Here is a 25825-nt window from a genome sequence, read left to right as displayed (position 1 = left end):
CTTCCCACCACAGTGGTACCAATTTATCTACTTGTGATGGTATGATGGTACAATTGATTTGGGGTCTTTAGATTTCATGCTTATCCCACCCAACCTGTTAGTTACCGCACAAATCTGACTAAGGTAAAAGTAAAGGTACCCCCCTGACCATTAGGTCCAGTCACGGATGACTCTGGGGTTGCGCGCTCATCTCACTTTCAGGCCGAGACAGCCGGCGTTTGTCCGCAGACAGCTTTCCAGGTCATGTGGCCAGCATGACTAAACTGCTTCTGGCGCAACGGGACACCATGATGGAAACCAGAGCGCACAGAAACACTGTTTACCTTCCCGCTGCAGCAGTACCTATTTATCTACTTGCACTACTGGCGTGCTTTCGAACTGCTAGGTTGGCAGGAACTGGGCCAGAGCTACGGGAGCTCATCCCATCACGCGGATTTGAACCTCTGACCTTCTGATCGGCAAGCCCAAGAGGCTCAGTGGTTTAGGCCACAGCGCCACCCACGTCCCTTTTGAGTTTGAGTTTATAACCTTATTCTTACAATACTCCTCCCCTGGGCTTCAGACGAGCTCTGCACGGGCCAATCAGAAGCTGTACAAAAGTTAACCACCATGAATTTAGCTCCTGGCACACAGAGTCTCTGCAGTGCTCTTGCTACACTTTTAGCTGATACTTTAATAAATTAAATAACTAAATGGGTGGTACTTGTTTCTCCTCATACAGCTACCTCACTCGATGCTTCAGCAGGTCGAGGTGTTAGGGACTGTAGATTGTTTATGGGACGATGGTGGTATCAGCTCAACTTCTGGCATGTTTGGAGCAAGCAGTTTATCTGGACCAAATTCTAGGAAGCCTCAGGCCCTTGCCTTGAAATTACCTTGGTCATCAGGGAAGAGGCAGGGGTTGTTCAACCTTGTTGAGCAGCTTTTGATCTTGTTGACCACAGCAACCCCTTGCAGCTTCTCCCTAGGGAATTGAAGACACAGTGGTTCTCCTGAAAGGTAACTTTGAAATAAGACTGCTTGGCCCTATTGGAATTGGCCCAAGGTCCCATAGGACTAAGGGATGCGGGTGGCACTGTGGTCTAAACCACAGAGCCTAGGGCTTGCTGATCAGAGCCTAGGGCTTGCTGCTCCCCGCCCCCCCCTTCCTACGCCCCTGGTTCAAAGGCATTCGGCAGCCAAGGTACGACTGTATATTTAAAGAAGATGAATAAATGAGTAAATTAACTTAATTTGGATATGCAGAAGATATTAAAAACAAATTTAAGGAACTACAGAAAGTGGGGGAAGAATGTCAAGTTCTGAAATGTCAAAATGATTGTAAAATTAGTGAAATGTATAAAATTAGTGAAATGTATAAACTTGAAAAGTATGTATGTATATACAGTACGTATGTATATAAATGAAGGAAGGAACGAACTGCACGGGTTACCAATTTTTTTCTCAGTTCCAGGTGCTTATATCTAAATATAAAGTCCTGGACATCTTGGGAACCTCTTGGGGATATTTAAAATCATTCCTCCTCCAGTATTGGCCTGCCTGTGGGCTTAAGATCCGCCAGGGAACCCCAATTGTGATTCCAACAGAGGATTGGTGGTATGAGAACTTGCGGCACGACCTCCCTGCTGAAGCCTTGTTCTGACTTCATGGCATTTTGTCAACAGGTGAAGACACACCTGTTTGCCCAGGCTTTGGGGACAGAGTGAGGTTTACTGTCAGTTCTGTTATCCTCGGTTATTGATTCAATTTGCCTGCTGCTTCTGTGGGGCACGCTTCTGACAGTTAAAGTATTGACTTAATTTTTTTGTGAGTATTGGATTTCAGCTGAGTTATTTTATTGTTTTAATGTCATATATGAACTTCTGTCCAGGGACCATGAACTGGCGGGTGGGTTTATAAAAGCTGTAACTAAAAAAAATAAAAACGATCATTATTTATTATACTGCTTAATGCTGGAGTAGGCTGACAATTAAAAATAGATTACATTACCCATCCGTATGCATCTCATCACTGCTGTGTCTGCAGTTGTATACACATTTGCCTTGAAATATAATTCAGTAGGGCTTACTTCTGAGTAGACATTTATAGGAATACACTGTAATTCCCTGTTCTGTTTTTGGTTATAGTCTTCAGATGGGAATATTCTTTTTAGGAAATAAGTTTCAAAAGATGGTGTGGGAACACATGCTAAGCAGACATCCTTCTGGATCATTGTTTCCTTCTGGTTTGGGGAGTTTAAAAAGAAACAATGGACTTTTTTAAGCACCAAAGCTACGCATCATGTTTATATTGCAGCCTGACTATTGTGTCTGAAATCCAACAGTTCCTCGCTTCTCTTTTCTCTGCCCCACCTCTCTTTCCCCAGCTGTGGATATAACGAACCTAGAAGGAGGGAATTACTGGAAAGTATAAACTCTAGAGGAAACAATCTGCTGTACCAGAGTTGCTTTTGACAGACCATTAAACAAATTGACATCACATATGAATAACCCAGAACAATGCCCAGATGGTGTGGGAACTGTAATTAACCAGGAGCAATTCAGCCATCTCAACTGTGTGAATAGAAAACTTGAAGAATTAAAAGTACATGAGGAGTTTGGGGGGGGGGGAGAGATCCTGATAATTGCACATAAGTGGGATTGCTGTCATGAAAAGAGGATCTTTCAGAGTTTCGAATGATGGCAGGGACTCCTCTCAATGTATTAATGGTCAGTTTTATAACCTTCAGTTCATGCCCCTGTGATCTCATTTAACCTAGACAGTTCTCACTGCTTTGACTTATTCGTACAATACACCCATATCTCCTAATGCCATCCTTCTGAAAAGGTGGCAGGTTTTTATTTTTTAAGAAGTACATGAGCAGACATACTGGCTTTAGTAGTTTGCAACCTCACACGCCCCATTAAATGCTTCTTGAAATTTTGTCACCAATGTAATTCAAGTCTTTCTTTCCCCACTTCCTCTCCACCCCCCCCCACCCCCTGCTTTTAAAGGCTTGCTGGTATATTCTACAGTGGTACCTCAGGTTAAGAACTTAATTCGTTCTTAAGGAGGTCCGTTCTTAACCTGAAGCACCACTTTAGCTAATGGGGCCTCCTGCTGCCGCCGCACCACTAGACCACGATTTCTGTTCTCATCCTGAAGCAAAGTTCTTAACCCAAGCTACTATTTCTGGGTTAGCGGAGTCTGTAACCTGAAGTGTCTGTAACCTGAAGCGTATGTAACCTGAGGTACCACTGTATTTGTACTGATTAGAGTAGTAACCAGCTATGTTCCTGAATATTATGGGTGTATGCCCCTCTTTTACAAAATCCCATTGTTTAATTTAATTTAAAAACACACAAATTTTATGATGGCTCTCAGTGTAAAATAGTAAGTGTTTCCACTTTTCCACTATATACTTTTAAAAATAATGTTTCAGTTGCCCTTCGTTACTGACCTCTTATCCAGATGTTAATAAAAAGTCTTCATGTTGCCCATAAACATGACCCCTGGACAGTTAAGTCCAGTCAAAGGTGACTATGGGGTTGCAACACTCATCTCGCTTTCAGGCCGAGGGAGCCAGTGTTTGTCCACAGGCAGTTTTCTGGGTCATGTGGCCAGCATGACTAAATCACTTCTGGCACAACGTAACACCGTGATGGAAACCAGAGCGCATGGAAACACCGTTTACCTTCCCGCCACAGTGGTATCTATTTATCTACTTGCACTGGTATGCTTTCACACTGCTAGGTTGGCAGGAGCTGGGATAAAGCAATAGGAGCTCACCCCATGGCGTGGATTCAAACTGCCAACCTTCCGATCAGCAAGCCCAAGAGGCTCAGTGGTTTAGACCACAGCGCCACCCACGTCCCCTATGCATGTGTCCCCTACGACAAACGGATGTCCATGTACATGATCCAAAGTAGCCATCCCATTGACTTAATATTTATAGTACATGGCGGAATTATTTGTCTTTTGGATTATAGCCAAATAATACCTACCTTTGAGTAGAAAGTTTAGTGCGTTTTTTCTTTTCACTTTCAGTATATCGAAAGAGAAGCTTTAGATACAGTGTGAATCTGGTTAGCCGCCTAGATTTCTAAAAAGGGATATTAAGCTTGGGACCTGACTGAATGATGCTGGTGAAATAACATCAGTGGTAAATCACTGCTCTTGCTACTAATGATAATGGGAGGAAGTTGTTGCAGTCAGGCTCCCTGAATATTAACCATCGTATTGCTCTTGCCAACATGTGACAGGAACTACATGGTGGGAAAAGCACTTGCAGCTTGCAATTTAGTGTGGAAAATGATGGACAGAAAATGGCCAAAACATGGTCAAAATAAACAAACATGAAAACAAACATATATCCACTTTTCGGAAACAGAGTGGAAGAATGTTAGTGTTCAAAGAGTCCGTATATTGGCAAATACTGTAGTTGTTCTTGTAATTTTCAAATGGGAGTTATTCCTAATGAATTCAATATTACGTCGACAGTGAGCTGTTATTGTCTGGACGGATGTTCATTTTGGTGGGTGGGTGGGAATAACACAAAGACGATTTCATGCTCGGAAGTGAAGCAAATGTCAGACGAGTGGTACCCACCCCTTGAAGGATACAAGAGGATAGATCATTTAAAGTCAGTTGGGTTGCATTCAGACATAGGGTGCAATAGTAGACCCACCTACCTGGGAGTAAGACCTGTTGACCATATTTTGCTCTATATCATAGAGATCCCCAAGGATCATCAACTGCATAAAGGTATGCCCGATTATCATCTTCCAAAGCAACTAGGTAAAGATAAAGGGACCCCTGACCATTAAGTCCAGTCATGACCAACTCTGGGGTTGTGGCGCTCATCTCGCTTTATTGGCCGAGGGAGCAGGCGTACAGTTTCTGGGTCATGTGGCCAGCATGACTAAGCCGCTTCTGGCGAACCAGAGCAGCGCACGGAAACACCGTTTACCTTCCCGCTGGAGCAGTACCTATTTATCGACTGGCTTTCGAACTGCTAGGTTGGCAGGACATCAACTGCATATTCAACTGCATATTCCCGCAATGCAGGAATATGCAGTTGCCCCATACAGGTTGAACTCAATGGGACTTACTTCTGGCTAGACAGGGTCAGGATTGTGCCCTTAATCGTACTGAGAGTCGGCCCCTTGAAATTTCACTAATGTAAGTCCCATTAGGTGATATCCAACATTACTCATATTCAGAGTGGACTAAATATTAACCATTGATTTCTAACCCTGGTTGTCTTGAAAAGAAAGGGTTATAAAACATTCCTACCCGTTTAATCCTAATTAATTTTGTTACCTATATGGGAGGATGTGTATGTTAATTGCCACAAAGTTACTGGTAGCCTTGGGTCAGTCAGTCACTTAGCCTAACCTACCGCACAGGGTTGTTGTTAAGACAAAATGGGGAGTGGGACACAATGTATGCCACCTTGAGGTGCTTAGAGGAAAGGTGGAATGTAAAAGTAATAATACACATGGTTTATGTGTGAGATATACACACACACACACACACACACACACACACACAGTGGTACCTCGGGTTACATATGCTTCAGCTTACATACACTTCAGGTTACAGACTCCGGTAACCCAGAAATAGTGCTTCAGGTTAAGAATTTTGCTTCAGGATGAGAACAGAAATTGTGTTCTGGCGGCACAGCAGCAGCAGGAGGCCCCATTAGCTAAAGTGGTGCTTCAGGTTAAGAACAGTTTCAGGTTAAGAACGGACATCCAGAACGAATTAAGTACTTAACCCGAGGTACCACTGTGTGTGTGTGTGTGTGTGTGTGTGTGTGTATACACACCTTGGGAAGCAAGAGAAGGCCTTCTGCTAGCCATTGGGTTAGAGCAGGGCTTCCCAAACTTGGGTATCCAGCTGGTTTTTTTGGACTACAACTCCCATCCTCCCTAGCTAGCAGGAACCGTGGTCAGGAATGATGGGAATTGTAGTCCCAAAACAGCTGGATACCCGTTTGGAAAACCCTGGGCTACACATTGTTGTTGTTGTTGTTTAGTCATTTAGTTGTGACCGACTCTTCGTGACCCCATGGACCAGAGCACGCCAGGCACTCCTGTCTTCCACTGCCTCCCGCAGTTTGCTCAAACTCATGCTGGTAGCTTTGAGAACACTGTCCAACCATCTCGTCCTCTGTCGTCCCCTTCTCCTTGTGCCCTCAATCTTTCCCAACATCAGGGTCTTTTCCAGGGAGTCTTCTCTTCTCATGAGGTGGCCAAAATATTGAAGCCTCAGCTTCAGGATCTGTCCTTCCAGTGAGCACTCAGGGCTGATTTCCTTCAGAATGGATAGGTTTGATCTTCTTGCAGTTCATGGGACTCTCAAGAATCTCCTCCAGCACCATAATTCAAAAGCATCAATTCTTCGGCGATCAGCCTTCTTTATGGTCCAGCTCTCACTTCCATACATCACTACTGGGACATTAGGGGCCAACATTCTTACTCCATTTCTCACTGTTTCTAAAGCGCTTCTAGCCCTGATCTTTAAGTGCTTTCGTTCCTTCGTTCCTCAGTTAAGCAGAATATAGCGTGAAAATGAATCATAATCTGCATGCACATTTCTTATTTAGCAGAGTTCAGTCCAAAAACCTGGGTCTTCTTGGCACAGGATTTGGAGTTTGTTACACGGTTTTGATTAAGCTGCCGTGACCTGCTTACCTATTCCACGGTGATCAGGAAATTCAATAATAGCAGTGTTAATTAAGCAAGAGACAACACTTGATGTGCCAGAGGTGTGCTTGGCATACAATGAAACTTTCAACCTGTGTTCACATCGCCTAATTCTTAAGGCTAGAGCACATGCTTAGTGGAACCATGAAAAAGTATTAAGAAGTATTAAGTTGCAATACAAAGCTGTAGTGAACATAATCATTCCAGCCATTTGTACACTGACATTCATAAACATTTCCCCCAGAATGGTTTGCAAGACAATTAAAAATCCAGAGCAGCAGCAATAAAAATATATATGGTGAAATATTAATGACCAGGGAAACAATTTCGAAAATTTCTGAAATTGCCAGTGATTTAAAATGCCAGGATAAAATCATCTTAACCTGGGGCCTTGAGAGCCAGTGTGGTGTAGTGGTTAAGAGCGGTAGATTCGTAATCTGGGGAACCGGGTTCGCGTCTCCGCTCCTCCACATGCAGCTGCTGGGTGACCTTGGGCTAGTCACACTTCTTTGAAGTCTCTCAGCCCACTCACCTCACAGAGTGTTTGTTGTGGGGGAGGAAGGGAAAGGAGATTGTTAGCCACTTTGAGACTCCTTCGGGTAGTGATAAAGCGGGATATCAAATCCAAACTCTTCTTCTCTTCTTAAAAGAGATTGGAAAAGGTGTACGTCTTTTGGGGAGTGTTCCAGAACAGGGAAACCACAAATGAAAAAGTCCTTTGTTCCCACTTGCTGCTCCCAGTCACCAGTCTGGTTGCTGCATTCTGCATTAGTTGTAGTTTCCAGGTCACCTTCAAAGGTAGCCCCACGTAGAGTGCATTGCAGTAGTCCAAGCAGGAGATAACCAGAGCATGCACCATTCTGGCAAGACAGTCTGTGGGCAGGTAGGGTCTCAGCCTACTTACCAGATGGAGCTGGTAGACAGCTGCCCTGGACACAGAATTAACCTGCACCTCTATGGACAGCTGTGAGTCCAAAATGACTCCCAGGCTGCGCACCTGGTCCTACAGGGGCACAGTTACCCCATTCAGGACCAGGGAGTCTCCCACACACACCCCTGTCCTCCCAAAACAGTACTTCTGCCTTGTCAGGATTCAACCTCAATCAGTTAGCTGCCATCCATCCATCCTCCAACTGCCTCCAGACACCCAACACAGGACCTTCACCACCTTCACTGGATCTTCTTCAAAAGAGAGGTAGAGCTGGGTATCAGGCAGAAAAATTCTGCTAGGAGTTGAGAAGATAGACAGTGCCAGTATTCCAGTAGCCCAGAGCAGGGCCAGATTTAGGTTTGATGAGGCCCTAAGCTACTGAAGGTAATGGGGCCCTTTATATGTCCAGCTGTCCTTTTTCAACAACAAATTGTCGCTGTTTTTTGTGTTGAATATATGCTATATGGTAATTTATGGACCTAATAGGAATCTAAAGCCATTTGCACATAACAAAATATGCATTTTATCGAAGTGATTGCTGAACTGAAATACAATTAAGAAGAAGTATATTAATAGTGAAATATAATTAAGAAGAAGTATATTCATAGTGAAATAATTATTAAGCTCTAACTTAAAATGATTTTTTATTCATAACAGACTTAATAATGCAAATACATTGGCATTTGGCAATAACAAAAGTTCCTTTAGAAACACAATTTACAAAGACTCATAATTTGGGGGGGCCCCAAGAGAGTGGGGCCCTAAACTATAGCTTGTTTAGCTTATACGTAAATCCGGCACTGGCCCAGAGATACGACTTCGCGTGGCACTTCCAGTTTGTAGGAAACTAGTAAAACCAGCCAAATGCTAAGGTGTAAACCTAATCAATGTTTTAGTTCAACCCAGGGGTCTTTTTTTCTGGAGCCCAAGAGCTGCACAGAGCACACTCTGTCACCTTCTCATTTGGCTTTTGCTGCCATGCTAACGTGCAGTGGTCTAGTTTTTCACTTTAGCCAGTAAATGTGAAAGTCAAACTGAGGTCAGGCTTGGAAGAAAAGATGCGCTGTAGTAAATCAATGTGTCATAGGATCGAATTAAGCCTTCCCTATTTTTGAAAATACACTGCAAGGAAAGGATCTTTTTATCTGTGCATAGATAGGAGGTCACCGTTTCTGCAGAGTACGGATTCTTGTGACTTTCTCCCTCGTTGCGAGAAATAAGGAAAGCCGCCTCCAATTCCTTTCCGAGCCACAGCCACCCAGCCATTATTTTGCTCTGTGGCTCCTCCAGCGATAAGAGAGATTTGCCAAGATTCATGATTCAATGAAGGCTGTTGCTGCTGAAGTTGCGAGATAGCGGTTCATTACAAGATGGAATTGACTTATCGCGAAATACAAAGGACCTAGAGCTGTTTATCCAAACATTACCAGTTCCCATTTTAATGGAGAGCCAAGAATAAATAAATAAAAAGCAAACACAACATCCACAAAACAAGAAAGTTAAAACATCGTCTACTGAGCAGGATGTTCGCAGTGCAACACATAATAATATATCTATATTTTTTTTTAAAAAAGAAAATACAATGGCTTCAGTCCTAAGATAAGTTTACTTAAGGAACAAAAGCATCCCCTGCCACTGGCACATCTGAATAACTTCTCTGGGAAATTGGGGGCTTTGGGGTGGTGTGAGGGGACTTTCGGGGGTGGGGAGTCACTCAAAATCAGATGGCACATCCAAGCATAGACTTCCAAAATTCCCTGAGGCATCATTTTATTCATGCACACAGTGTGCGGTTTGCTCCTCCATGTTTAAAAAAACTTTTGAAAATAATATATATATTTTTAAATCACCCTGATATTGGAAGATTCCAAATCAGTGACATTTATTCCAAACACCAACTTCCATCATTGCATTTTACTTTTATCATCTTTTCCATTTTTTGCTACCCGTTTATTGCAGTGTATAATCTTCCATGAACTGTGCATGTAGTGAAATGGCGTTGCCAGTGAATGGATTTCATTATTCGGTTTTGCAAAGCAAAAAAAGAAGAAGAAACCATTGGCAGCAAATGGCTTGAAAATGAAATTAAGGCATATTGAGAAGTATCATGAGTCATGGTTGTGCACTGAAAGTTTTTCTTTTAAGTGTGCAATAAATTGAGGAGTAGTTACAATGGATTGCCTTAGCCCCTTTATCTAAAACTCATCATTAATTCTGGGAGAACAGCTCCTTGCTCCCCCAGTTGCACTGCGTAGGTAATTTATATAGATGTTCATAAAAGACCCTCAAAGCTCTGTGCAGTTACTTTCAGACCAACTCAGCTGAAAATTTCCTATACCCCAGAATCCAAAGCAAGGGTGATACGAGCCCAAAGAAAACCAGATAGATTTGCTTTTTCTGTATCGATTAAATCTGGCATGGCTATATGTTGTAAAAGATTACTGCAAAATCCAGTGGGTTGCATCCAGTTGTCTCTCTCCACTGATGGAAGGCTCTTTGATCCGATGGCAAAAGCTTCCAAGAGCAGCAAGTGATTTTCGCTGATTCTCCATTTGAGCTGGAAAATCAATGGTTTGCTTGTTGTGGACTGCGAGACTTTCAAATGACACTTTTTTGTCCCCGTCAAGAGGGCAGAATCAGATGACCACAGTGCAATCATTTAAAACTGTCCGTGTGGTGTCCGAAATCATGTTGTGACATAGTGCCCTATATCCTCCAACCAGAATACCCACACGTAGGGGAGGGTGATGCGATGTAGAATCCTGGTTTTGCGAGCATCTGCATTATATAGGGAGCTCACACAAGTAGAAACAGCCCCTCACACTTTACACCAGTGGTTCCCAACCTTTTTTTGACCGTGCCCCACCTAAGCATCTCTAAAATCCTGATGCCCCACCCCTGTGACATGTTATGTTTTCCATTGATATATTATTTGACATCTAAGTAATTTTTTAGCTTATTATATATCAGTGGCAGTAGTGGTGCTCTCTAATGATTTGCAGAGTAGCATTTCTTCAGCAAAAATCGCCTTTATTAATATACAGTGGTACCTTGGTTCTCAAACTTAATCCGTTCCAAAACCAAAGTGCACTTTCCCATAGAAAGTAATGCAAAGTGGATTAAGCCGTTCCAGACTTTTAAAAACAACCCCTAAAACAGCAATTGAACATGAATTTTACTATCTAACAAGACCATTGATCCATAAAATGAAAGCAATAAGCAATGTACTGCAGTCATGCAATCAATCAATCAGTAGCTGAACTGGGTTCCACACAGTCACAAAAACAAAACAAAAAAGCCACAAAACAAAAACGCAAAATAAATAGCAAAAACAGACAGACCTCAGCGTAACAGTCAAAATGGAAGTGTGGCACTCAAATCGGAAGTGTAACACTCAAAATGGTTGCTTTGAGGATGCCATGAGATAGGCATGCACACCCGCTTGAGCTCTCTAGTGGAAAGGAGGGTAAAGATATAATAATGGTAAAATAAATGCAGACATAATCCCAATATTACTGCAGTTCGGATAGCTCAATTGGTAGAGCATGAGATTCTTAATCCCAGGGTTGTGGTAAGAGCCCCACGTTGGGTGAAAGATTCCCAGAATGCAGGTTAGATGACTCTTGTGAGGGATGCGGGTGGCGCGGTGGTCTAAACCACTGAGCCTCTTGGTCTTGCCGATTGGAAAGTCAGTGATTTGAATCTCCACGACGGGGTGAGCTCCTGTTGCTCTGTCCCAGCTCCTGCCAACCTAGCAGTTCAAAAGCACACCAGTGCAAGTAGATAAATAGGTAATGCTGTGGCAGGAAGGTAAACAGCATTTCTGTGCATTCTGGTTTCCGTCACAGTGTCCCATTGTGCCAGAAGCTACTGTTAGGTCCATCATGAGACGTCCGCCAGCTTCCAACCACAGATACCAGCAGCCTTCAAGCAAGGAAGCTTACCTTATTATTGCTCCCTAGCATCCCACTGCCAAAGGATTGCCTCCTTCCATTCACCAGTTTGCCTCCTCCAAGTGGAAGAAACCTGGGCAGTGCTGAATGTCACATCCATTGCCAGGTGTGTCCTGCTGGAAATAGAAAAGGGCTTTCCCCTTGGCCTGCCTTTATATCCACTCAGTTGCCAAGTGCGTTTGTGACATCACAAGAAACTCACAGCCAATGGCAACAGCTGGGAGGCATTGTCTTCACTGCTTTGAGCCTCACAATGGCGGGTGGACCTATCAGTGATTGTGTGCTTGTTTATTCGGGACACGGGTGGAGCTGTGGTCTAAACCACTGAGCCTCTTGGGCTTCCCAATCAGAACATTGGCGGTTCGAATCCCCGTGATGGGGTGAGCTCGTGTTGCTCTGTCCCAGCTCCTACCAGTCTAGCAGTTAGAAAACACGTCAAAGTGCAAATAGATAAATAGGTACCGCTGCAGCAGGAAGGTAAACGGTGTTTCCATGCACTTTGGCTTCATCACAGTGTCCTGTTTCGCCAGAAGCGGTTTAGTCCTGCTGGCCACATGACCCAGAAAGCTGTCCACGATCAAACGCTGGCTCTGAAGCAAGATGAGCACTGCACCCAATAGTCCCCTTTGACTGGATTTATAACCGTCCAGGGGTCCTTTACCTTTTTAGATGAGCCTTGTGGTCCCTTCCAACTCTAAAATTCTAAGATACTAATCCTTTCTAATCTTTGAATAGCATGGTAAACTTTATTTAGGGGACTACTGCATACATCCCTATTGTTACATGTTGAAGTTCTCACCCTGGCCACCAGGGGTATCGTGTATATAGTTTTCACTCAGGTCCACGTCAGTTAATTTAGGCAGGAAACCCTGGGTTGTTGTTGTTACAATGTTGACAGCCAGCTGCCTATAAAAGCAGGCCGGCTGAGCTATTTGCTGTTCAGTTCAGTTCCAGCTTACTTATAAAGAACTACTTAGAGAAATCTCTGTGTCGTCTGCTATGTCCACCCACTGCTTAATACCTATCATCTGAAACTATCCATATTTAAACTCCCATAAGGTTAATTTCAAACTTAACCTGGCTCCCCCCTCTTCTGATTAATGACAGTGATAGTTTTGCCCTTGGTGTGCCTCCAGTCTACAAACTGAGATTTCAATGTACCTTTGTAAAGGATTCTGCAGACTGAGCATATTGCTAGCAGATAGTGTTGGTGCGGCTGTGATGATGTTGCAATGCCAGCATGACATCATGTTTTGGGAAGTTTACGTTAAATATAGCCTAGCAGCCACCCAAACCCTTCCATCCCACCTTGATCACTGAGATCATGTGTTATGGCATTTTTGGTTGTCTCCCAGTTAACTAAATAAGAAATATTCTCTCCCACAACCTAACATTCCATGTACTGGGGCAACAGGGTGCACAGGTTCTCTCTGGGGTGGAGAACCTGCCCCCCCCCAAATACTGTATTTTTCCATGTATAAGACAATGTTTTTTGCTAAATTTCGTTAGTCAAATCAGTTCTCATTCTACTTTACATTTCTCTCGCTTTCCTTTACATCAGAAGTTCTCAATGGACGTCAAAATACCCCCTTGTCTCTACATGCAGTGGGGGATTTGCAGTAACGTGAAATTATGCAAACTTGTATCTCAGTTTCTAAAGAGTCATAAATAGGCTGTAAGCCCTTAGCTTCATATTAAATTGGAAAATAATTAACTGTGGATAATGATTAACTTCCACAATCAATGGCATTTTAATAATTAAATATATTTGAACGTCAGCTAAAATACACGTGGCATGTTTACCGCATGCTGGCAGAATTTATAGTTTCTTGCACAGAATATAAAAACCAAGGATGATTATTTGCTTTCCCAACACACATATTTTTTCATTTTAAGGGTGATTCTCCCCTAACTCCCTATTTTAAATAACTGGCTGCCAGGCTGTTAGGACAGCTTCCCTTGGTAACAAGCTAGTTGTATTTTTTCTTCCCTTGGTCTTAAAGTCTCAAAGCTGCAGGATACAAGTTTTTGAGTTGCATTTCTTGGAACTTAATAGGAGACTCCTGGGAATACTGTGAAATAGGAAGTTTAGTGTGGGTTTCTGAGTGCTTGAAAGCGTTTGAAGACTGCGGATGCATTCTGTGCTGTTTTTAATAAAGGTGCTGAAAAGGCACAAATGGGAAATTCACATAAGAGCTCTACTTCAATATTTGTATAACTTCTGCCTCCCACAGCTTACAGTATGAGAGCTTTTTTTGTCTCATGTGAATCAAAAACCACTCAGGGTTTTCTGCAGCGGCTCTGAGGGGAATCTCTCCTTGTTGAAATGGGCGGGGGGGGGGAGATCCACTTTGGTAATTGAATTCATCAACATGGTAGTTCTTGATGCAGTGGAGAAACGAGCTCAATTTATGCACGGTAGTCAAAAGTGCAATGAGGGCTCCAACTTGGCTTTCTGTTGTAAATGCAAATGAGCCCGTGTTGAAATTCATCTCCAGGCTGGCAAGGCTGCCGTTTGACATCTCCATATGTTTGACTATAACTTAATAAGAATCCCTGGGCCTCGCTCACAGGCATGTGCGGAGTCCTGGCGTTTTCCTTGATTTCAGAGCCACGCATCTCCTGCTATGCAGTCCTTCCGCGATGGAAAACGAGCACTTCATTGATGGGACCATTTGCAGAATTTCCTGCAAATACGTTGACAATAATATTGCCTTGTTGGCATTGTCTTGGCATGAGAATTTACACATTGGGTCCCTCACTGCCTTGGAATTTCTCAGCGATCACACAGGGTCCATGGACGTTTAACGGTCTATTGATCCCTGTGCCACCACAGGGTAAAACACTGAGTCCAGACAGTTCTTAAAACTGAACCAAATAAACAAGTTTATTTTATAAGCATTAACAAGTTTATGGTTTCTCAGATATTATTCCTGTCGGTTTCTTAACTTTAGTTTCTTTACCGGCCTATACCTTCCTAATACCTTCTGACTGATTATATCAACTGTTTGACTGACTCCTCTTAACAGATTCTCTCACTCTCTCACATCAGACTCGCCCAACCCACAGACTTATCCTTTCTGTCTCTTCTCTAACTCCAGACTGACTTCTCAACCACCCTAACTCTAAATAACTCCTCCCCTTGGGTTCCCATTGGCTAGTCATTTTACAATTAGTTAACCCTTTCCTTATGAACCCAGTATGATGTCACACACCTAGGAGGGCAAACGCCACAGTGATCGGCAGTGACATTTTGAATTCTCGAACGATACCAAAGAGAGCAACCCCTGAGCTCCATATTGTATACAGTGGTACCTCGGATTACATATGCTTCAGGTTACAGACTCCGCTAACCCAGAAATAGTGCTTCAGGTTAAGAACTTTGCTTCAGGATAAGAACAGAAATCGTGCAGCAGCGACGTGGCAGCAGCAGGAGGCCCCATTAGCTAAAGTGGTGCTTCAGGTTAAGAACAGTTTCCGGTTAAGAACGGACCTCCCAAACGAATTAAGTACTTAACCCGAGGTACCACTGTACATTCAAATTTTGAACACATACAGAGCGAGTGACATGATAAAATTGCAGTGGTACCTTGGGTTATGAACTTAATTTGTTCCGGAGGTCCGTTCTTAACCCAAAACCTTTCTTAACCTGAGGTGCACTTTTGCTAATGGGGCCTCCTGCTGCCACCATGCTACTGGTGCACGGTTTCCATTCTCATCCTGGGCCAAAGTTTGCAACCCGAGGTAACTACTTCCGGGTTAGCAGAGTTTGTAACCTGAAGCATTTGTAACCCGAGGTACCACTGTGTATGTAAAATAATATTGACCTGAAGTGGATTAATGGAAGAGAATCATAGCTGTCAACGTTTCCCATTTTTTAAGGGAAATTCCCTTATTCCGAATAGGATTCCTCACAAGAAAAGGGAAAAGTTGACAGCTATGAACAGAATAAAGAAAAGAAAAAATATTTTATTGAACTAATATTATTTAATTTAATGTATTATTTTGGGTGTCTGAACCTACAGGCTGAAAACGGATTACAGTGCTGGGAGAAAACTAGGCATGAACAAAAATACCCACACCTTAATATAAATTCACCAGTCCCAACAGATTTGAATCACAGCCTCTCTCTTTCTTTTTTTAGCTAATGGAAAGCTTTCAGTAAACGCTCAGCCTCGGACAAATTTCTAAGAGAAGTGAATCACACAACTTTAGGTCAGCCACAAATATCCTGTTTCTGATTCCCATTCTCTAGTGTGAATTGGAAGACTCTGTAGGTTGGTCTAATGGGTCATGTGGGGAAAAGGCAGTTTCTTTCAGTAGGAAACATTAAAGCCCACTAGAAGTGTGAAGGTCAAGCTATTACCTGGCTAGCCAACATGCTTGAAGTACTGGTGTAAGTACTCCAAACAAAGATTACCCCGTGTTGAGAATAAAGAAGTGATAGATACGGTTCTAGAAGAAACGTGACCTTCTACCTGCGGGCTCCATCCTTGCCCTACTTGGTTGATAGCATGTAGCAAGAGGGGATTTGACAAACTGCATCGATGAGATGATTAATGCCTCCTTGAAAACAGGAGGATTTTCCCAGCTCTAATTCTAGCCTTCCTGAAACGCAATCTTTGATCTTCCCAGCAAATTGTTAAAAGTACAGGTCTACACCTGGAGGATACGAGAACAGAAGACTATGTCTTAAGACTATCCTAACTTCTTTGCATTCTGCCAAAATTGCTTCCCCAGTCTCTGCAACACTCTAGCTATACGTAGCATTGCTTTTCTATATCCATGCCTCACAGGAGAGCCAATTCATTAGCTGCAAGATTTTTAGCGCTCCTTGGAGGGGCGGTTGTGTGTGTTGCAGTGCCATCACCATTCAGCATCCCCACACGAGGAGTCAGTCGGGAGCAGTCTGACTCCCTGCACTTTTCACACCTGTCATTTAAATCAACAGCAGAGATGCAAAAGGGAAAAACTCGCCTGACTCCGTGACGCTCCCTTGAGGAACAAGCGGGTTGTAATGACAGTATTCTCTGCAGCAGCTAGCATGATTTCTTTCTCCTCCTTCTGCAAAAGAAAATTTTATGGTTTTTAGCATAATTCAAATTACATTTTACATTTTCAATTACCCCCCCCCCAGCTCTCCCAACTTCCGTTTCTGGTTTATAGCATACCGTATTTTTCGCTCTATAAGATGCACTTTTTCCCTCCTAAAAAGTAAGGGGAAATGTGTGTGCGTCTTATGGAGCGAATGCAGGCTGCGCAGCTATCGCTGAAGCCAGAACAGCAAAAGGGAGAGCTGCGCAGCAATCCCTCTTGCTGTTCTGGCTTCAGAGATAGCCGTGCAAAGCCTCTTCAACAACATTTGATTCAGCATATATTTTTTTCTTGTTTTCCTCCTCTAAAAACTAGGTGCGTCTTATGGTCGGGCGCGTCTTATAGAGCGAGAAATACGGTGCTTGTTTCTTCTGCTTATAATTTTATATGCCTTATGTACTAAAATTAAAATTGTACCTTGCCAACTGTTGTTAACATTTTAACCTCATATTTATATTTTCTGTTTATGTTTGTCCATTGTAAGTGTATTACTCGAATCCTGCAAGTGAGTTCATTTCAATGCATTGTTTCTGTATGTACATCATAAAAGGTTCCCAATCTTTTTTGAAGGCAATTGTTGTCATTATCTTTCTCAGTTATTTTCACCATTTCAGCATATTCCATCAACTTTTCTTGCCACTGTTCTTTTGTTGGTATTTCATCACTTTTCCATTAAAATTTTAATTTCCCTTTGCCTACTTTCCCCCCAGACCTCTGCCTTCTACATTGCAAGAAACAAAATGCAGTATGGCAAGCATTCGTTCTAAGATGCAGCAATGGTATGATGACATTTTGAACTTACCTGTCACCTGAACGGGGCGAATCAGATAAACGGAACAACTTCCATTTGGTGCCCTTTCCTCTGTTGGGCAAGGTGCAGAATCATGCTTGTAACCCACAAGTTGCAGAGCTTATTGGAAAACACATCAAAAGTACTTGGTGAAGTTGGGTGAGCAACTTGTTCACAAGAAGACTGAAGGCTAGAAATGCAGCTCTGCATTTATGTGTTTAACCAGACTTACAGAAGGAAGAAATGGTTTTTAATAGCAAGGGACCACTGTTTCTCATTTCAGCCATCTTGTTTGTTAAGACTGGCTTGAAGACGACCTTTTTCAGAGGCTCCCCATTTTGGAGATTAGATGAGTGCCAGCCCAACATTTTCAGTTGCAGCACCCCATCTTTGGAACATCTCCCCAAAATGTACTTTTAGGGACACCTACATGATCGTTTTGGTTCAGTGTTGTATTTATTCAGTGCCAAAATTCCGCTTCTGTTGTCTAGCTCATAAGGTTATGAAGATAGCCTTGAAACTAGATGAGAAGTGTCAATGGGTTAATGGGAACCATCGAAGGAAGCTTAGCAGGATTTTTAGTGGCCAGAGAGCAATGTTTCACTGTCCAACATTGCTCTCTGCTCCCTATCCCCTAAAAAATATGATTAGCAGAATCAGAATAAATTATGCAAGATAAGTAAATACATGTACATTTGCATGACTTAGGCAGGTTGCAGAATTCAGATTTCTTGGTGCAGAATTTAGATCATTCCATAAGCATATAAATCGGCAAAGGTCTTCTGCCTATATTCACCACCTCAGACCTATGTCTTAACAGCTCTTAACAACTGCCAAACCATGATGAAATGTGTGAATGACTAGAAGATCCCTGTGGTAGTCTTTTGGATTCTGACTTTTGTGATTTGGCAACTGTTTTCTGGTAGGTCCAGTACTCAGTCTCTTGGCTTCCCCTGGTTTTCTGACTCTCCGCTGTAATGATACAATATAGGCCTTGTCAGCGTCTTTGACTGAACCTTATGGCCCTGAAAATGAACAATATCTGCTCATGGTCAAAAGCTATTTCCATGTGCTTCATATGAAAGCGCATAAAAAGAATACAGCAGCATTTATTCAGCCGGGGTTTTCTTAGGTAGCAAGATTTATTTTTGCTTTTGTATGCACTGGCATTGCCTTCGTCAATAGGTACTTCTCAGAACAATCATTCTTGATATTTACCTCCAGAGTTCAATACGCGCTGCTTATTACTTACACCATTTTCAAAAGTGTATATCATGCTGCATTTTATGAGGGAGAATATTGAAAACAAACTCAACTGTTGGAATTGGATGAATTGCATTATAGGGCTTCTGCCAGGGTTGAATTATTATGATTTTTAATACATGTTCAAAAGGCTGGTATTTATTTTGTGTTGTCAGAGCTTTTCTAAAAATCAGAACTTTGGAAATCAGGGTGGCACCGGTAAAATGCTGGGATTAGACCTGTTTTCAAATGTCAACGTCGGCCATGAACGTCAGCTGCCTTGGCCAAGCTGTTCCCTCACTTTCTGTTTTCCTTATAACACAAATGATAGTGACCCACATCAGATTTTGAAGTGCCTTGAATAGCAGAAATCCCATATCCATTGAAATTAATAGTCAGATATTCCTATTTTAAAAATATGTTATCAAGCTGCTAAGAAGAAACATATTCTGCTGGGCTGCCCAAATAGCTCTCTCTCTTTTTTAAGTAGCTGCTAAAGCAAAGAGTTGTGCATATATTAATATTTTGCTCTTAACGGCATCATCTGGTGGTTAAGAAATACCCTTAAACTCCTCAACTGACTGACGGATGCCTTTGTCAAAGCATGGATGGTCACTTTATGCAGAATGATAATCTTCCTGCTGTACATAATGAGGTCAGCGAAGCAGTGAGCAAGGAAATGTATAATTCTGTAGCATGGGTCTATAAGCACAGCCCTGTCTAGGCTATTTAAGTTTAATGAGGCATCTACTGTGCTGCTGCATACTCTCGTTGAACAGTCTCAGCATGCATTTCAAAACTAAAATGTAGCTCATAATCCATGTCCCTACACACGCTCCTTTGAGAGTCTGTGGCTGCCGTTCTCATAAGGCTGCATTCTTTTGCATTTCTTTGTGTGCTAATGGTCTTGGAATTAGTCATTTGCTCCATTGTCATTGTATATGAGGATCACAACGCTATTCTTTTTCTTCATTGTTCTTTGAGCATCAGAACTGCTACGAAGTAGCGCATAGGCAACATGCATGCTCCCTAGGGAATGTATTCTCTGCAAAAGTAGCTAAAGCCATCCCCGCAATGATAGGTGTATCGTCAAGCACTCAGCCCTGTTCGTAAATCTTCTTCTTCTTCTTCTTCTTCTTTGGCGATCACTCGTAGCCGAGTAAGATTGTCTTCCACAAACATGGTTTTAACAATGAGTCTGTAAGTGACTGTGGAGGCCAATTCTGGATCCACACATCCTTCCACAGTAGGAGCATTGGTTTCCGGGCAGGAGCTGATCATGGTGTGGCTTTGCCAAGCGTGCTTTCCTCCTAGCATGTTTCTCCCTTGTGTCCTGAGTTTGAGAGTCTTCAAAGTCCATGACACCTTTGGTAAAGGCTGTTCTCCAACTGGAGTGCTTGCAGGCCAGTGTTTCCCAATTGTTGGTGTTTATACTATATTTTTTTAGATTTGCCTTGAGACAGTCTTTAAACCTCTTTTGTTGACCACCAGCATTACGCTTTCCATTTTTAAGTTCGGAATAGAGTAGTTGCTTTGGAAGATGATCATCAGGCATCTGCACAACATGACCAGTCCAACAAAGTTGATGTTGAAGAATCATTGCTTCAACACTGGTGATCTGTGGGAGTGGTATGGCATCCCTGATGTCTCTCTGCTTAGATCCAATTGCTTTCTTGCCTCAGCCACCTGCTTGGCTAACTCTGGAAAGTGCCACAAAGTGCTTTGTGCCAGTTGATTATCAAACTAACAAAAGGAATGGCCAAGGTTTCAATTTTTAAATTATTTTGGTGTTAAGGCAAGGAAAGTGTGTCCTCCCTAAAAGAGGGCACGTGTTGCGGTGAGACCTGGAGACTGACCTCTTGGTTGTGGGTGGGTATATTGCACAGCCACAACACCCGATTGGTAGGTCCCTCATTGCTGGGTTTAATCTGGCCAATGGGGAGCTGTCTAAATGGGCCAAGGGATCTATATATACCTATGCACGTGACCCAGAGCTTCCTCTTTAGCCTCATGCATCGGAGCACCCGCCCACCTCCCTATATTTAGGGCATTTTGTGATTGACCTTGCTATGCTGTTGTGTGTCATCTGTCATTGGGACAGGGGCACGGCAGGAATTTCCCCCACTTGGCTGATTGGCTGTTGCCATTTGGGTTTCGCCTGCTGCATAGCAATTCGTCACAACTTGTAAGGTTGCGGATAGGCTCTGGTTCAGGTGATAGGGATGGGAGAAGACTCTCGCCATCCCTATGTGAAGGATATTCCATTAAAGGAATCCAGGGACTCAACCTGGTTTGGTCAACCCCCGAGAGGGGGTTGTGCCCATGCCTGAGTCCAGGGGAGCATCTGGGGAGTCGACATAGTCCGTTCCTGGGCTTTCCACCTACCTCAGGTGTTCACCCTAGGCTGGCCTATGCTGGTGCCCTGGGTCAGCGCTACCTGCAAGTGTGCAGGGAGCTAGTCAAACCAGAGCCTATGCAACCACTCACTTTCTGTAATCAATAAAGTTGTGGCCTAAATTCTAAACCAAAACTAAAATTTGAGTCAAATGTGGGTTTATTTAGGGGGGAGGTCTCTGGGTCTGAAGACGCAAATAAAAGAATGGTGTTCAGTACAGTATTTGGATTGTGTCTGCCATGCTCTATCATGGTTCTTTATATATATATACAGTGTGTGTGTGTGTGTGTGTGTGTGTGTGTATGGCCAGATTGGTGGCTTCTGCCTGTGGTCTCAGCCATTGGAGCAGAGCTGATAATGCAGAATCTTGGAATGTGACAAAATCATCATCTTAGTACTTGCTACAGGAGACCGAGAAAAGTAGGGTACCAGAAGCAGCTGATTGCTGGAGCGGCAGTGCATTTCCCATAATGCCTGGTTCTGCCCTTAGCATTGTGAAGACATGGGGGGGGGGAGTGGGGAAGAGCCCTGGGGAATCAGAATTCCCAAAGTGTTCTCCTGCCCTTTTTATGCTCCACAAAAAACTATAAAAATGATTTACAAGAAAGAGGGAATAAACCTATCCCCGAGGAATCACACAAGCACTCACTCTGGGGAGGACGGGAATCAAAGGATAGGGCTCAGAAATGGTAAGGGGGAGAGTATGAAAATGATTGCTGGTACACACACACACAAGCGCATATACGGTAACTCTTTGTATGTGTTGCCCCATAGCCACTCTCAGCTTTCTTTTCCTGTTGCGCAACTGTTTTCGGTGGCTGCTACACTGAGCCTCAACAGTGACAGGACAGTGTAATGCCATTAAAAAAGGGGGGGGAGAAAATCAATAAAATACATTGGATAGGAGTATTCCCCAGATAAGCAGTTTGGTGGCATTTTTTGAATTAATGTCAGGGGCACTAAAACACATTTCTTTCTCTACCTTTAATGTGCTTTAAGGCCACCTTCCCCCAACCTGTGACTGCAGATGTATTGGACTACAACTTCCAACAGCCAACAGTGAGAGACCAAAGAATCATAGACTTGTGAAGTTGGAAAGGGACCCTGAAGATTCCCTCTTCCAACCCCCTGCAATGCAGCTGTCGCATACAGGGATCTAACCTAAAACCATGGCATTTTCAGCACAATGATGGGAGTTGAAGTCCATTGGCAGTGAAGGAGCAACAGTTTGGGGCTGGCTTCTTAATTCTTCTTCTTCTTCTTCTTCTTCTTCTTCTTCTCCTTCTTCTTTTCCTTCTCCTCCTTCTCCTTCTCCAACATACCACCCTTCATCCAAGGATCACAGAGCATTTTACAGTACAGTGGTACCGCTAGCCCACAAATAGTACCTAGGGTTAAGAAGTTTGCTTCAGGATGAGAACAGAAATCATGCAGCCGCGGCGCAGTGGCAGCAGGAGGCCCCATTAGCTAAAGTGGTGCTTCAGGTTAAGAACAGTTTCAGGTTAAGAACAGACCCCCAGAATGAATTAAGTTCTTAACCTGAGGTAAAGGTAAAGGGACCCCTGACCATTAGGTCCAATCGTGACCAACTCTGGGGTTGCAGCGCTCATCTCGCTTTATTGGCCGAGGGAGCCGGCGTACAGCTTCCAGGTCATGTGGCCAACATGACTAAGCCGCTTCTGGCTGTTTACCTTCCCGTCAGAGCGGTACCTATTTATCTACTTGCACTTTGACGTGCTTCTGAACTGCTAGGTTGGCAGGAGCAGGGACCGAGCAATGGGATCTCACCCCGTCGCGGGGATTCGAACTGCCGACCTTCTGATCGACAAGCCCTTGGCTATGTGGTTTAACCCACAGCACCACCCGCGTCCCTAACCTGAGGTACCACTGTATACCACTGTATAAAAATATGTATTGGAAGATATAGTTCCCCATTACGCTGACTGAGTTGTAAGGTATGAGGAACATACTGGCATATGTGGTGTGGATGTCATTATGTACACAAGTTCTGGAAGCAGGTTACAGTTGAGATTGGCGTTATTGCTGGCAAACAGGCCACCTTGGACCCTAAGCTATGTCTCTTAGCCATTTGGGGTGGTGCTGGCCTTACTTCTCAACAGGGAATTCTATATCCTTTGGTTGCTGCTCATCTCTCAAGGATGGAAAGACACGTCTTGTTCTCCTGTGGCTCAGTGGTTTAAAGAAGTAGTGTTCATTGCCTTTTCCGGAAAAATGACTCATAAAATGCACACTGCCAGAGGTGATGCAGACCCCTCCAACTTTGCTTCTACTTGGGGGCCATTTGTGACTTATATGACCAATCTTTCTCCTGGTTGCCTCAGTCCTTTCAAATATGAGTTCATTTGGCAACGTCCATGAATATTCGGTATGTTTGGTAGAAATATGAATCTTGTATTCCACTGTGGAATATATTTTATGCCATTCATTTTCTTTTAAGCTTTCTATGTTGTTGATGATGATGAAGAAGTTGATGATTATATTATCTGGTAATTTTATTCTTCCTGTTTTATTGGCTGTTTTTAAATCAGTAGAGTGAACCTACAGAATTAGCAGCTAGCCTCAGTCAGGCCTTTGAAACGTCCTTCGCTATTAGGGCCGCTAACTTCTAAGGAAAGGGCTTGTTCTGTGATGTTCGTATTTGAACAATCTGTCTGTGGTCTTTTATGTGCATAAACACACACACAAATACGTAGCATAATAACCAACAATACACTCACATCCTCTATGAGGCCTGGAGGTGTTGTTATACTCTCACGCTGGTTGAGGAGAGCAGGGCATGACACTTCCCAGTAAATTAACCCACATTTTCTAACATCGCATATTTCTGTTGTTTGTGTTTCTGTCCAAAATTGACCCCTAAATTGGGGGCGGTGCCCACTCCTGCCTATCACAAGTTCTGTTTTCCTGTACAATTACTGTCCAGCAAAACATTTTAAATGTCATTTACTTGAAATGCTTGGGAGAAAGGAGCGTGGCATATACAAGTATGATTTCTCTTTTCGCCACCCCCCTCCAACCTTACCTTGCAGCCTGTATTATTACTGCATGCAGGTTATCATTAAGGGACCGGAGTCGTGGGGTTGGGGGAAGAAAACCCCTCTGTCATTAAATACTGATTTGGGTGTTGTGCTCCCTATTTGATGGTGTAACGCGCACTTTGTAATAACAGGTTATTTTCTCGAGAGATTGCGAATTTATTTGGTACTTTTCTTGCATTTATGGGGAAGAGGCTGACGTGTAGCTGAAGCGAGCCCTGGCTAGGTGTCCTTAGCACCTCACAACTGGGGGGGGGGGCGGTGGAAGGTGGCGGCAAGGGAGAGAGAGAGAGAGAGACAAAAGGTTTTCAGCCTTTCCATTTATCACCAAGGCATTAAAGTCTGTGGAGAAAAGTAAAGGGAGAAAAATTGCTTTTCAAGATAATACACACTTCATAGAGACGCAGTTTCTCAACTCCACGTAATTGTGAGGCTGCCCATCCCCTGCAAATAGCAAGAGCAATTTTAAAAAAGGGAAAAAAAGAAATAGGAGGTGCAGGGGGGCCAGAGAGAGAAATATCTCATTTTCAAAGAGAATCAATAAGACACAGAGGTGCTTGCTGCATTGTTATTAACAATTCCTGCTTTTCTATTCTCTTCGCCCCCCCCCTTCACCTTTGTGTTAGAATATTTTTCTAATGGGAAGCAATGCTCTTTGAGTCCTGCTGAATTTTAATGACGGAGACGTTGGTGGTTTGTTGCATGTGTGTCTTGCCCAGCGTCCGCTCTCAGCAGCCCCTGCCTTCGATAAATTGTTTTCTAATCTTTCTTTCCTAGATGGAAATCCTGTATGAATGTGGAAGCCATTAGCAGAGTAATTGCTGTCTGTTACCATGACAACCAGCCGCTGCAGTCACCTGCCCGAAGTCTTACCAGACTGCACCAGCTCGGCTGCTCCGGTGGTGAAGACGGTGGAGGACTGTAGCAGCCTCGCGAATGGGCAACCGCAGTATGTCATGCAAGTTTCGGCCAAGGACGGGCAGCTGCTGTCATCAGTAGTACGGACGCTTGCCACACAGAGGTACGGTCGTACCGAGCCAAGGAAACATCCGATTGCTTGTTAAGCGCGGGGAAGAAAGTGTCAGGAAGGGGAGGGGGTTTGCGATTTCAAGACCCGAACCTCCCTAAGTGCACTCGGGGGTTTTTCATCTCCAAAGTCACAGCTCTGTTTCAGGGGCAGGCAGATGGAAAGCTGCACGTTCAATTCTCCTGTATTGTTACTGCCATGCTCTCTGAATGATGCGCACGGCATTGCTCACTTTAAAGAGAGCAAAAGCTCGACTCCTCTTCGAGTTCGTAATGTGTTGCAACTTTGTCGCGATCCCCGGCGATTCAACTCGTTCCGCTTCGCGCAAGGAAGGGGGTGCGGGGACCGTTGGGGGAGGCAGGTGGCAAAGGGATGGAGAGGCCATTAATCCTCCTGAGGCGAAAGAGAAAAGTTCAGGAGTGACATTCTGCTGACTTGAGCATGGTGCTCACAGCTTCCCAGTGAGGGCTGTCGTTTCACGTTTGCATGTGTGTGAGAGAGATTGGGAGGAAAACTCCTATCTAGCCTATCGCGTTCTGTGTGGAGTATTGTGGACTTTCATCTTTTATACTTCTAGACCACGTTTTGTGTAGCTGGGCAGCTGGGCAAACTTGATATTCAACACGATGCCCGATGCCTAGGTACAGA

General features: G+C 43.6%; 1 protein-coding gene across 4 annotated transcripts in view; it reads left to right on the top strand.

Annotated features, from left to right (window-relative positions):
* Positions 1-25825, top strand: part of MARCHF3 (membrane associated ring-CH-type finger 3) — a 174774-nt gene that overhangs the window by 92117 nt on the left and 56832 nt on the right. For all 4 annotated transcript variants that reach the window (XM_053407996.1, XM_053407995.1, XM_053407994.1 and 1 more), the window contains one exon: positions 24928-25171. In XM_053407996.1, the coding sequence (XP_053263971.1) occupies positions 24984-25171 (188 nt within the window). In that variant the 5' untranslated portion in view covers positions 24928-24983. The remainder of the gene's footprint in view (positions 1-24927; positions 25172-25825) is intronic.

Source organism: Podarcis raffonei, chromosome 11 (assembly GCF_027172205.1).
Source record: "Podarcis raffonei isolate rPodRaf1 chromosome 11, rPodRaf1.pri, whole genome shotgun sequence".
Taxonomy (NCBI): Eukaryota; Metazoa; Chordata; class Lepidosauria; order Squamata; family Lacertidae; genus Podarcis; species Podarcis raffonei.
Note: the sequence above shows the minus strand (reverse complement) of the source record. Positions and strands in the feature narration are given on the sequence as shown.